The sequence below is a fragment of the Silene latifolia genome, chromosome 4 (assembly GCF_048544455.1).
Source record: "Silene latifolia isolate original U9 population chromosome 4, ASM4854445v1, whole genome shotgun sequence".
Lineage (NCBI taxonomy): Eukaryota > Viridiplantae > Streptophyta > Magnoliopsida > Caryophyllales > Caryophyllaceae > Silene > Silene latifolia.
Window position 1 is genome coordinate 5579334 of NC_133529.1, and position 12883 is coordinate 5592216.

Consider the following 12883-nt stretch of genomic DNA (forward strand, 5'->3'; position numbering starts at 1 on the left):
TAGGAAAAAAAATATTAAGGCTATTGGGCCGGTCCACGTGCTAGGCACGGCCCGAGCACGAAACTAGGCGTGTCAGGAGCGGGCCGCGGCGGGGGTTGGGATGAGTGGGTCAGGCACGGCACGGCCAGCCCAATATCTGTGTATGGGCCGAGCCATTTTTGGGGGGAAGGCACGATAGGCCGGCACGTGGGGCGACCCAGCACCGCCCAATGCCAACTCCATCAACATATCTCATCCTTTCGAATGAGTGAGGTAAGTTAAAGGCATCAGTTTTCAAATCACCTCAAAAGAATTGGACATGAATGTCTAATAGAATACATAAAGTCAGCAAATTTGTTGGTTTCACAATAGCAATGTTTAATTATCACTCATCGAATAAATGAAGATCTAATTTTACATCTTTGATAATACTATAAATTTTCCAAGTAATTTGCTAAATATTACGAATTGAGATTATCAGCTTCTATAATTAACTTTGAAATTCCTAAGTATTTAGCTGCTAAAATGTCTTCTTTTAAAGCGAGAGCTTCCGCAACAAGAATACTATTAGATCGATCATTTCCCCCTTTTTTTTTTCACAAATTCTCATTTGTGACGGTCATATCCATCGCAAGTTTGCGACGGGTCAAGTAATATTCATATGGGGTAGATAAGACAAAAGTAGAGTGTTTAGGGAGTATCAAACTGTTTTGTCTTATCTATCCACTTGGGTAGTATTTGACCCGTCACAAGCTTGTGACGGATATACCCGTCACAATGAAGATTTGCTGCTTTTTTTATGTTTTTTTGACTGAGACCATTTTTTTTATAAGGTAAGAAAACTAGATTGATCATATGGGATAGGACCAAGTTATCTCATCCTTTCGAATGAGAGAGGTAAGTTGAAGACACCGGCTTTCAAACCATCTCGAAAGAGATGGACAAGAATGTCCAATAGAAGACATGAAGTCAGCAACCTTGTTGACGTCACGAAAACAATATTTAATTATCATTTCATCGAAAACATGAATGTCTAATTTCACATATTCGATAATACTAGAAATTTATCAAGGAATTTGTTAAGTCGTATACTTGGCATGTTGCGTTACCTATTACATGCATACTTGTGGTTGTTATATATGTTGGAGGATATGGTGGAGTGGTGGTGGTGATACATGGTTGTTGAGGAAACGTAAGGCGGATTGGGAGACCGTTTTACGCTTAGGTGGAGTGATGATACCTTGTCGGTTTAAACATTGGCAAATAGAAGATGTTAGAAACTTTTTTTTACTCCTAGTCTAATCCCAGCCCAACCTATAACCCGCATGACCCGTTCATTATTATTCAACCCTACCTAGAACTCGACATGTCCGGCCCGTTTGACATATCTAAATGGGAGTAGTCTCCGACCATATTAGGATACATGCAAATGCAAAGTAAGAGAGCCTTTGTTTTAAGTACAATTGATGAAATAATTGGACATGTGAAGTATACAACTCTAGTTACTTAGTTAGTGTACGATAGTGATAGAGCAACTTCAATTTCACAATTATATCTGACAAAAAAAAAAAATTCACAATTATGGTTATAGCTAGAATAGTACACTAAAATGGCTATAAATGCTAAAAACAAAGGCCTCTGAAAATGAAGCTTTCATCTTTATTCATACATGTCTGGGAATCACATATGGCTTGTTCTTATCTCTTGAATCAAGGTAATCATCTCACGTGGTGCCTTTATTTCTTATACCCTTAGACCTTAGTCAATTGTTTACGTTTCTATTTTGAGAATATTTTAGAATAATTTGATTCTCAACTTTCAATTTGATCCAATTATCAAATAATTGGCCGTCTCCTATCAATTTAGTCAGTGTCAAAACCAAAGGTAAACAAATGACCAGAACGGAACAAATATTTTTTTCTTTTTTTTCTTTTTAATATCTATAGACAAATTGATGTACGTAGTTTCGGCCATTGATTATTTGTTAAGGCTTGCATGCATGTAGGGTTTGATTATTTATATGATTGTTTCGGGCGTTATATATAATTAAAATGGCTGAACTTTGTCGACGATTCCTCAACAACTATTTATATACTCTGATTTATGTTTATTTTTTTCCTAATAAAGATTATTATAGCTAAAAGTATGGCTTCACAAAGGCATTGTATACACAATATAATTGTCGATTAGAAGTATTTTCAATCGGCAGTTTCTCTTTGAAGTTAAATTTGATTATTTTCATCTTAGCATTTAGATATTTACGAGTAACCATTTGTTTAAGAGATGAGAACAAGTGAATTTTTCATTATTAAAGAAGACTAAAATAGAAAAACAAATTAAAGATAGTCAAGTATTGAGCAAAATCACAAACACAAATAGAAGACTAACAGTCTAACACAATAGGAAAGCAAAGAAAAAAGTAGTCAAGCTTCAAGGTCAATGTAAAGCAACGATACATTCAAGTGAACCCAAGTTCTAAATGGTTTAATTTGAATTATTGTATGCAGAATTGCAAATACTTCGTATTATCTAGGTTTATTGTACATGAAATTATATTTTCTTGAATTATCTTAAAATTTATAATTAAGTATATAATTAGTTTGTCTACGTATGTATATAGTAATTAAAGATGGTCTATCAGAATTATCAAACGAGAAACTGAACAACAGGTCACGGGTTTAAGTTCGATTCTTTTCTATGAATTTAACAATAATAAAACAAATAACAATTAGACAAGCAACATGGTATAGTGAAGTACATTAAATGAGAGCTCCTAAATGAGGGAAGGACAACTATCTTATCATGTTTGCCATCTAGTTATTTTTGTAGGTGTAACCGTGTAAGTATGAAAAAGACATGAAAATAGTGTTGAAATTCAAACAAATCAATACAACTTGATTTTAAATTGTAATGAGTTGGCTCCTATCTATCATTCTATCTATCTATCTGCATCATATATACTACAAAAACAATAATGCAATTTCAGCTGTAAAGGATAAGCCCACCCCTCTGATTTTGCCAACTTTACTCCAACAATTTAGTGTCCTACACTTTACAACATCAATGTTCACCTTGTAATCAATTATATAGGAGCCTCAACATTTATGTATGACATCATTAGACCTATTTAAGTCACTCTATAATCGAGTTTATCTGATTAATTTGGCATATTATGTTCTAAATTGTAAGTTAGGACCCGAAATAATTGACTTTGTCCTACATTTTCAATGGCCACTCTATAATCGAGTTTATCTCATTAATTTGACATTATGTTCTTAATTTTAAGTTAAAACCCTAAATAATAGAATACTAGTATAGCAACCCGTGCTACAACACGGTAATTTATAAAGGTTAATTCTAGAGATTTAGTGTATTAATATTATTTTAATAAATTGAATATGAATTTAATTTAATGTAAATGTATTTTTATATATAAAACGTAATCATAAGAAATATTCCATATATGGGGGCATAGTGATTGACGGCAATATTATTATTAATTGTGTAGAATAATGTAGTAGAAATATTCCATATATGGGTTTACTAAATATTTTGACTACAATATATTAGGAGGAAAATATATTAGAAGGGAATATTCTAGAAGGCAATATTCCGTATGGGGGAAAAGTTGAGCAGAGCGGGAAACTTGAGCGGGAATAACACAGATGTGTTATTCTTTTAGTCTATAGGGAATGTCCTGCATTTTAAATGATCACTTCATAAGCGAGTTTATCTGATTAATTTGGTATATTATGTCATTCTAGATGTTCAGTTAAAACCCCAAATAATAGACTTTGTTCCGGATTTCTAATAAAGTGTTTAGCGAAGACGCTAAATACAGTGGTACTCATGACCTAAATTCAAAACTTGTCTCTCTTTTTACACACAAAAAAATAATCATTATTTATATTTCAAATCTATATACTCGTATTAAATAGACGATTTATAAATTCGACATACTAATGTGGTCAAGTATACCTTTTGGTACAAAGGTAGAAATACCCTTGACCAAAATTAGTCTACACAAGAGAGAAGAAAACACCTTAGAAAGTTAGAAGATGGGCCATTGTGCTTTGAGTGAAAGCTTAAAGATTCATTGCAATGTTTAATACATCATCATATTATACGAGTAATATTCTATCAAAATAAAGTTGTTTACAGTATATTTATACCATTGTGACCCCAACCCAATCATTCAGTGAGCCCGTTTATGTGGCCCATATACTCCAATAGCTCAGATCAACATATCTATTAGTATTGTGGGTCCATGACCCACATAATATAGGGTCTAAATTTTATATTAAGACCCACAGGCCACAACTAATACCAATTTATTAAAAAAAAAAAAAAAAAAAAAAAAAAAAAAGACGTGTATGTGTTTTTGAGTTTTTCGTGATAAAAATGTTAAGGTCAAAGCCTCGGGCTTATCCAGTTTAAGATCAACTATAAAATAACTATGTACGTGAGAATTGAGAAGGTGATATTAAAACTTGATACGGAGTACTATTCCGCGTCACAACTATCATCGCCGGACCTTAAGCGGATAAAGCGATTCAAATTTTTCACTAGAATATTATTTTGAAAATCTAACAAAAATAAAATAAAAAATAAGATAGCATGAATGAATAGTTTACCTGTATAAATGTCAGTGACAATGAGAAGCAGCCGGGCCTCACCACCTGAGCAATACCTGGAACTGGTAAGGTGTGGGCCCAGGCCAGCCCTATTACAGTATCTTACCCTTTTATCAAAGATACCACCTCTCTCTTTCATTATGGTCTTGCTTTGTAAACGTGTAATTTATTTACAAGAGAGTAGAAATTCACACATGTATATATGAAACCGTCTTTTTATTTTACCGTCCAAATTAACTCAATACAAAAAAATTGAACCTAAATTAGGGTTTTTGAACCGGCCTTTGTACAACTATGTCCGTGCAAAAAAAAAAAAAAAAAAAAAAAGAATTATTATTCAGTACATTATATTACTTTTGTTTAATGGAGCTAGCTGGATAGTAATAATGTAATTCAATGAAATTGCTAGTTAAGTTGACTAAGCTAACTTCGTACGAAATGACAATGTTTTTCTAAAAGAATGAAATGACAATGGAGTATTACCTAATTAAATGGTTTGCTAAGGTATTTAACCTAAATTATTAAGGTTAAATATATCATACCAGTAGAATTGTTACTTTCACGATGAGTGGAAAATAATTAAAGTAGTTTAACTTTGACTAGTCTATAAATTTGCCTAAAAGTCTCATCAATGAGAATGTGAACAAGGAAGGAGAGGAAATAAGGTGTAAATGCATCAATGGACGATTATGATCGAATTGATATTTGATGAGAGCTTTTCGTTACAAAGTTTGGACTAACCCTCGCGAAAATGTGTGGTTAGAAATATGTCATCTTTAATGCGACACGAAAATAAAAGGAATATATAATGATAATGTGAGTATTAGAGGTGGAGGGACCATAATTTACATCAATTAAAGCAGATAATTTAATCAAAGTAATTAGACAAACATATTTTGTTCCCCTAAAATGATCAAAACGTCATCAATTACAAAAAAAAAAATATATCAAAATTTTAAAACAAGCCAAATGTTAAATAATTTGCCTTACTTATCAAACCCTACATTATCCCTAATCATATTAATTAATAATCACACTTGGGAATGAAATTAAAATTCAAAACCTTACAAAAAATAGTAATCTTATTACTTAGAAATAATTAAGCAAACTAAATCCAAACCTCACGTGTGCTACTCATCAAATTAATAGCTCACATATTTTGCTTGATTTATCCGGTGCTTGTACATTGTTGTAGAATTGTAGGTTTTTTTTTGGTGCAAATCGAGTGTTCATCATCGCCAACTGTGTATAATTTCCTCACTGCAGTGTTAAAACACTCCAATTATGTTACCCTTACCATAATAGCCACTTCTAAACACATAAACCCTTAAGAATGATGACTATGATGACTAGTTGTATCGTGTCGATCATCACCACCACCACCGCCACCACGAGAGCCACTCGCTTGTGACTCTGAAATATCGGTCCTATACGGGTTTAAACCAGTAAGGAGCCCCAAATGTCCATCACTAGACCCCAAATTATTTCCACCACCACCTCCACCACCGCCACCTAGACCACCCATTGTGGACCCCATCTGCTGACTAGGCAGTAGGGCCATAGGAGTAGGGAAATTCATAAAGTGGAGCCCACTTGGAACAGTCCCTCTATACAAACCAGCTGTAGTTGCACTATTATTATTCAATGACGGAATTGTCCATATTGGGTCTCCACTCATCACCGCCGCCGCCGCCGCCGGATGATGGTTTCCACTATTCGTAACCATCCAAAAATTCGCCGGAATTTGGCCTCCGGCGGATAAATACCCGCCACCTCCCGCCGCGTTCATATTATCTGATTCTAACCGTCTTTTTCTTCCTCCTCCTCCTCCGCCTCCGTCGTCGCCTCCGGATTCCGACATGTCCACGTGTGTACTATCTGAATTATTGTGATTACTACTACCATTATTGTTGTTGTTGCTGTTTTCGTTGTCGTTGTTGTTGTTGTTGTTATTATCTCGGTACTCTTGTTTTGCGTGGAGAAGTCCGGGGTTTAGATTGAACGTAGCGGTTTGGAAATTTAGTAGCGCGGAAGATGGAGAAGTTTCGGATGACAACCCAATTCCGGCGAAGAAATTCCGGCGAGAAGCGGCAGCAGCTGTGAAGTTCGGGCTGAAGTAGGAAGAAGAGGAGCGAAGCTGAGACGGAACCGATAATGACGAACCGGAGCTACGTAAGGAGATGTTGAGTGAAGTGAAGTTGGCTGGGATGGTACCGGTTCCTGTAGCGGCGATTACGGCGGGTTCGGCTTGTTGGAGAAGCCACTCAATGGTTTCTCCATCAGACTTATGCCCTAATTCTCGAGTCAGCTGAAACACCCGGGCTGCACATAGTGCAGGCATTCTTATCCTCCGGCCACGCCCGTCCACTTTTGTGTGTCGGTCTTTAGTAGAAGTCCGCTTTGGAGCGGGCTTCTTTGACCCGGGTGTTTCAGCTGACTCTGTTGAACCTCCAGCCCCAGCTACAGTTACTTGTAGCTGAGGCTGGAGGGTTGAAGTGGACGGGCCGTGGCCGGAGGATGAGATTGTTAGGGATGGGTAAGGTGTTGAACTCGAACACGCTTCCTCTTCCTTCTTCTCTAAGAGCTGGAAGGGGAAGTTTGGTCGAAGCTGAAGCTGGTGTAGCTCGTGCTGATGCTGGTGGTGGTGGTGATGATGATGGTGATCCCCTCCCTCCATCTTCTAAAAAGATGCTAAAACAACTAGTAGTATAGATGAAGCAAAATGGATTATGATGAATAATAATACAAGTAGTTGCTTATTGCTTATACTATTAGCTTCATCAATCAAGGGATATGATATTGGTCTATAGCAAAAGTAAAAAAAGAGGGAAAAATGTGATAATTTGGGTGATTTGGTTTATATTAGTCTAATATTTGTGCTTGGTGGGGTCTAATGGGATCAACAATTATATAATTATATATATTAATAATATATGAATATAATATTAATTGTTAACCTATCATTGTCATACAAGTGTGGAATTATGTATGAGAATTAGGAGGTGAGGTATGAGAAGTGATAAGTGCCAAGTGGAAGAAAAGCTTGAAGGAGCAAAGATAATGAGTGGGAATTATGGAGGGTGAGCTTTTAAAAGCAAAATTTAGATAAAGAAAACGGAAAATTCACGTGGTACCCTCGAACTTTTCCATTTTGCATGTGCATCCAACTTTTTAAGTTTTGTGACATTATACCCTCCATGTTTGATTTTTTATGCACAACATACCCTTTTTTGTCATTGTAAAAAAACTCAATTGCGCATAACTCCTAGACCGGAATTCTGAATCGACCAATTTTTTTTCCTAAAATGATTATCTCATCATAATCTACGACTTGTGAAAAAAAAATTGTCGACAGACATTTTATAGGGTTTTTTTTAACGAAAATCTCAAATCAACCATATCTTCGATCTTAAATTTTCGAATGACCATTTTCGTTTTATCAATCTATAGATCTCGAAGAGATAATCAATTTGAAAAAAAAAAAATTAATCAATTCCGATTTCTGGTCTATAATTTATGACCAATTGAAAATTTTAAAAACGATAAAAAGGCAAGTTGTGCTTGAAAATCAAATTTCAAGGATATTATGCAAGACAAACTTAAAAAGTTAGGTCTGGCGTGAAAAACAAAATTTGAGTCTGCGTGAATTTTCCGTAAAGAAAAATGGATGCTCTCTTTGGTGTTGGCTTGTGTTGGGTATTATGGACTATGGAGTGTAAATGTTTTATTTTTGAAATATTTTAAAAAATATATAAAAATAAAAAAAAAATGGATTAATTTTTTAAATAAAAATATGGAAAATGTAGACAATAATAATAAAGAAAATGGGAAATGGGGTCCTTAGAATTGTGGTTGGACAGCCCCTTTGGTTCAGGACTCCACGTGAGGTGCTCTTTTTATCATTCAATCCATATCGACAAGGGTGTCCGGGCGTGGGGGCCCATATTCATCTAACCCAAAAAAAAAAAAAAAAAAAAAAAAAAAAAAAATTAAAGGTCGTCGTCATATTACTTTGAATCGTCCATAAATGTAATGAGCTTCCCGAGTTACCCCTCCCCTGCCCTAATGAAATTGTAGCAGTTTCCTAAACTTATTACGGAATATATTTTTACTTACTAATTACGAAGTACTATGTTATTTTACCTTAATTGGACAATGTGTTGTGCCCGGTATTAAATTGGTTGAGAAGGACCAACTTGTTAGCAACAATTTACGTTCGTTGCTTTCACGGTGCAAGGAGCAAGGAACTTATCAAGGCCGATAATAGTACGGTTAAGTTAGAATATGTCTATAAAGAAGTTAATCGGGTCAGTGAATTGTTTACTAATCTGCTAATCAAGAGGTGTTCATTCATTTACAACTATCACCATTTTGGACGCTCCACCATCAGAATTTCGTACCAATCTTCGTGAAAACGGTTCATTTCGGGTGATACAGTAGCTAGTTAAATTTTGGGTTCGACCCGGTATTACACCAAAGAAAAAGAATGTACCTATTTTATTTGGATTTTTAACTATGTGAAACGGGTTTTATATTAGAAAAAAAAAAAAAGATAATAATAATTGAAGAAAAGGAGAGATTATGGGGTGGGACCCATTTAATTGAAGCAATGATTTCAAAATGTTTTTGGATCTTTTCTACTTTGTACTGCAATCTGCACCCTTGTTTGGCTATTTACTCTGTTTTTCCTCAACGGCTCAACGCGCACACCTTCTCTCTCTCTCCCATCATATTAACTACACTGAACTCAGCAACTCACTTCTTCATGGGCCTCATTTGGGCCTCCACTCTCAGTCTCAGGTGTTTTCTTTTCTTAATAACTACTCCGTGCTTCCCTCCCCTCTTCATTTGGTTTGACGGAGCACGCACTTAGTCGCATTACAATAAAAAAAGGGAATTCAAACCTAAAATCTATGCACTATACTCCGTCTTAACGTTTTGACTAAGACATTCTCGGTTCCCCACTTCCTATTAAAACTTAATTACGGTCTCCGTCTCAATGATTTATTTAACTTTTTTTTACATAAACACAAAAAAAAAACACAAATTCTCATTGAAGACATGACATATCCGTCACAAGCTGAAGACGGATACCATTTTACCTCACAATGTACCCACTTTTTCTCTCTCTGCAACACTATTCATGTGGTCCCCTTTCTCCACTAACCCATTTTGTTACCATTTTATCTCACAAAATATCCGTCACAAATGGTAACCCGTCACAAGGGAGACCAATTGAAAAAAAAAAGACCGTTAGTGATTATAGTTATTGAATGAGAAGTGAGTTAGTTAGAGGTGAATGGTCAATTTACCCATCGAAACTGTTCCGGGAGTAATTCCAGAGCAAGTTTGTTTACCACCCGCGCTTGTAAGATGACGTCTTTGGTTGAATCTTCCTCGCCTTGGTTGTTCTCCTCGGCTTCTCCTGCAACAATGAGCGAACTGAGGGCTCTGCTTTGTGCCAAGCGTACTCACTCCGACGCTCAAGTCAGTGAACTCGAATGGACTAAGTTGTATGTTACTTGGCTAAGTATGTGTTGTAGAGAGATAAGGAAGATGTTACCAGATGAATAGTGATTCTTAGGTTAAATTGTGGATCCTCTACTCAATGAGAGTAGAGGAGTATTTATAGACTTTCACCTTTTGTCACGTAGTGGCCAAGTGGCCAAGTGGCTAGCAGGTGGAAAGACTGATCTACCCTCGGCCGAGGGACCCATGGCAGCCGACGGGCCTGTTGGCTCACCGCCGAGGGGTCTTGGATATGAGTTCGCGGATGTGTGCCCATTTGTCTAGTTGTCTCAGCCGGGACCTAGACAGGCTGCGTCGGTTAGGCTGTTTAGGTCGTTGACTTGTTGTGGATGTCCTTGACCTTGCTCAATGTGTTGACTTGGTCAGCGGGGGCAGAATATGCCCCATCAGAAACATTTCAAAAATAGAAGGTAAACAAATGAATAAGACACTGGAAATAGGTAAACACAAAAAAAATACTTATGCGGATTGGTCAGCGAGTATTCAACAAGTATTGATTCGGACATAGGACCTATTGTCCACTATACCTTTATTTTCATTACCAGAATAAGACCCCTTCCATTGTTAATACTGAATTATTTTAACTACGAGGTTCATCACATTTACACAGAAACAAATACTTATGCAGATTGGTCAGCGAGTATTGAGGTGACTACACAACCACAACAACTGGTCATCTGGGAACCTGATGATACACTGAACCACTTATTTTGGCTGATGCAACAAGATGTCAGAGGCGTATCATGGCCTAGGATTGTTTTTTTTATGCATTTTAATTTGTGTGTTTCAGCTTACGTTCTTATTTGGGATTAATCCCAGTTTTGTAAAAAAAATAAAAATAAAAATAAAAAAAATAACTAAATTATGAAGGTGCAAAGAACCATATTAATTAGACGCTAACACCCAAAATTGCAGGAATCATATTATCAATTTGGCCTTTCTAATTGATTAGCTATTGGACACGACAAATTAATGCTATAGCCTAAAGTATACTCGTTCGTACTAATTGTCCTCTTTCTCCTTTTTATATGGTTTCCTTTTTCTTTTTGTGCATCACATTGTTTTGTCTATAGATTAAAGTTGAGAGTATCTTAGTTGAAATAGGTTTGACAATACATAGATTGAATTCTTAATACCAAGTACGAAATTGTGAAAGTCATTATGTCTTTATGTTAATGTCAAAGCTTAACTTAGCCATGAAAATCGACATATTCAAACGTTAATCAAGTGTTATGTGTATCGGTTAACTTATATCACAAATTGTTGTGTAAAATGCTTTACACAAGAATTTGTATAAAATGAACTTTTAGTTGCTGCTTTTTTCAAGTTTGTGAATTTGCTTTATACTAAAATGAGTTCGAGCCTATTATGAGTTTTAACTTTTTAAGCTTGGAGAGTTACGAGTTGATTCCGAGCCGATTTCGAACACAAGTTCGATTTCAAATTGGCTCGGTTACAATACTACTTATACAATACTCCCTCTATCACGGTTATTTGTTGTCCTTTTCCATATTGGATGTCTTAGTCATTTGTTGTCCTTTCTATTTTAAGAATGAATTTGATGAGCAATTTGATCATTCACACTCAATTAGTTCAACGTACTTGTCATTTAGTAATTGGCCCCTTCTTCTTTTCTTGGTTTTGTGCCAAAATCAAAGAACAACAATTAATTACCTCGTATGAGATTAGTTATATAAAAAACTTAATTATTAATTTTAATTATGTTTTAGCCCCCACATTGTAATGTATAGAAATAAAAATGTAAGCTTTTGTAATCAAACAAATTGCCGACCTGTTCTAAGTAAGTAGTCCATTGTCTCCACATTGCTATATTCATTCTTGTGGACTTGTGGTCTCTTCTTCAACACTTTATGCATGTAACGTCACTATGCTTCTACATGTTTTACTGTAGTTTACAACATGCATTTTTAATGGATGCCACTGAAGATTATAATAGGTAAGAACAAGAGTTAGATTAAGTGCGGTAAAAGTTCTGATCTCTTACTCTAATTATGAACTTGGGAGTTTGATTCTTATCCGTGTTACCTGGTATGTTACTGCACAAATTAAATGGGACAAGCTTGTTGTTAGTCTCGAGGATTTTGTATTTGTCTATCTATCTTTTTTTATCCGTGATAAATTTAAGACTGATATATCCGTTAACGGCAGCAAAGATAAGTTTACTCGTTGGATTAGTAAAAAAACTACTACCCACATCTACAAAGCGTCTTGCTTATAACGGCCACTATCCGTCACAAGCTTGTGACGGATAGTAACCCTCACAATATGCAAGTGGGAGGGCAAGTGAGGCGCTCTATATTCGTCCCATTTACCCTCCCACTTACAATTGTGTGAGCAATTAGTCTTGCTGAAAACGGGTCGGAGCAAGTGACGGATAATGCCACTCACAAAACGAATAGGGGGGACAAGGTGGGGCACCTCCATGTGCTTCCCTCTCTCCTCTATTTGAATCATTTGTGAGGGAAAATGGTATCCGTCACTCCAAAGTGACGAATACATACCGTCACAAATAAAATTTTGTGTTGTGTGAGAGGGTCACTAGGAGAAATTTCCCACCTAAAAAGTGACTTTGAAATGAAAATGTGGCAGCAGATTTGTACTGCTTAAACTCACATGCATGCTGTCATGCCTAGTAAAAGTATCTAGCATGCAAGTTTGGGAACAGTCGTGGAGCTGGGGAAGCTATAATGCTACTATCATTCTATCTTCGAGGATAATAC

At 35.9% G+C, this 12883-nt stretch overlaps 1 protein-coding gene across 1 annotated transcript; it reads right to left on the reverse strand.

The window, feature by feature from the left end:
* Window positions 1-5553: 5553 nt before the first annotated feature.
* On the reverse strand, window positions 5554-7722 carry LOC141652701 (transcription factor TCP14-like). Its single transcript, XM_074460285.1, has one exon. The coding sequence runs from the start codon at window positions 7288-7290 to the stop codon at window positions 5941-5943; it is 1350 nt and encodes a 449-aa protein (XP_074316386.1). The 5' UTR covers window positions 7291-7722; the 3' UTR covers window positions 5554-5940.
* Window positions 7723-12883: the final 5161 nt, after the last annotated feature.

What these genes read in the sequence shown, in the direction of transcription:
- LOC141652701 (XM_074460285.1), bottom strand. Translation starts at nt 7,290, where the DNA reads ATGGAGGGAGGGGATCACCATCATCATCACCACCACCACCAGCATCAG.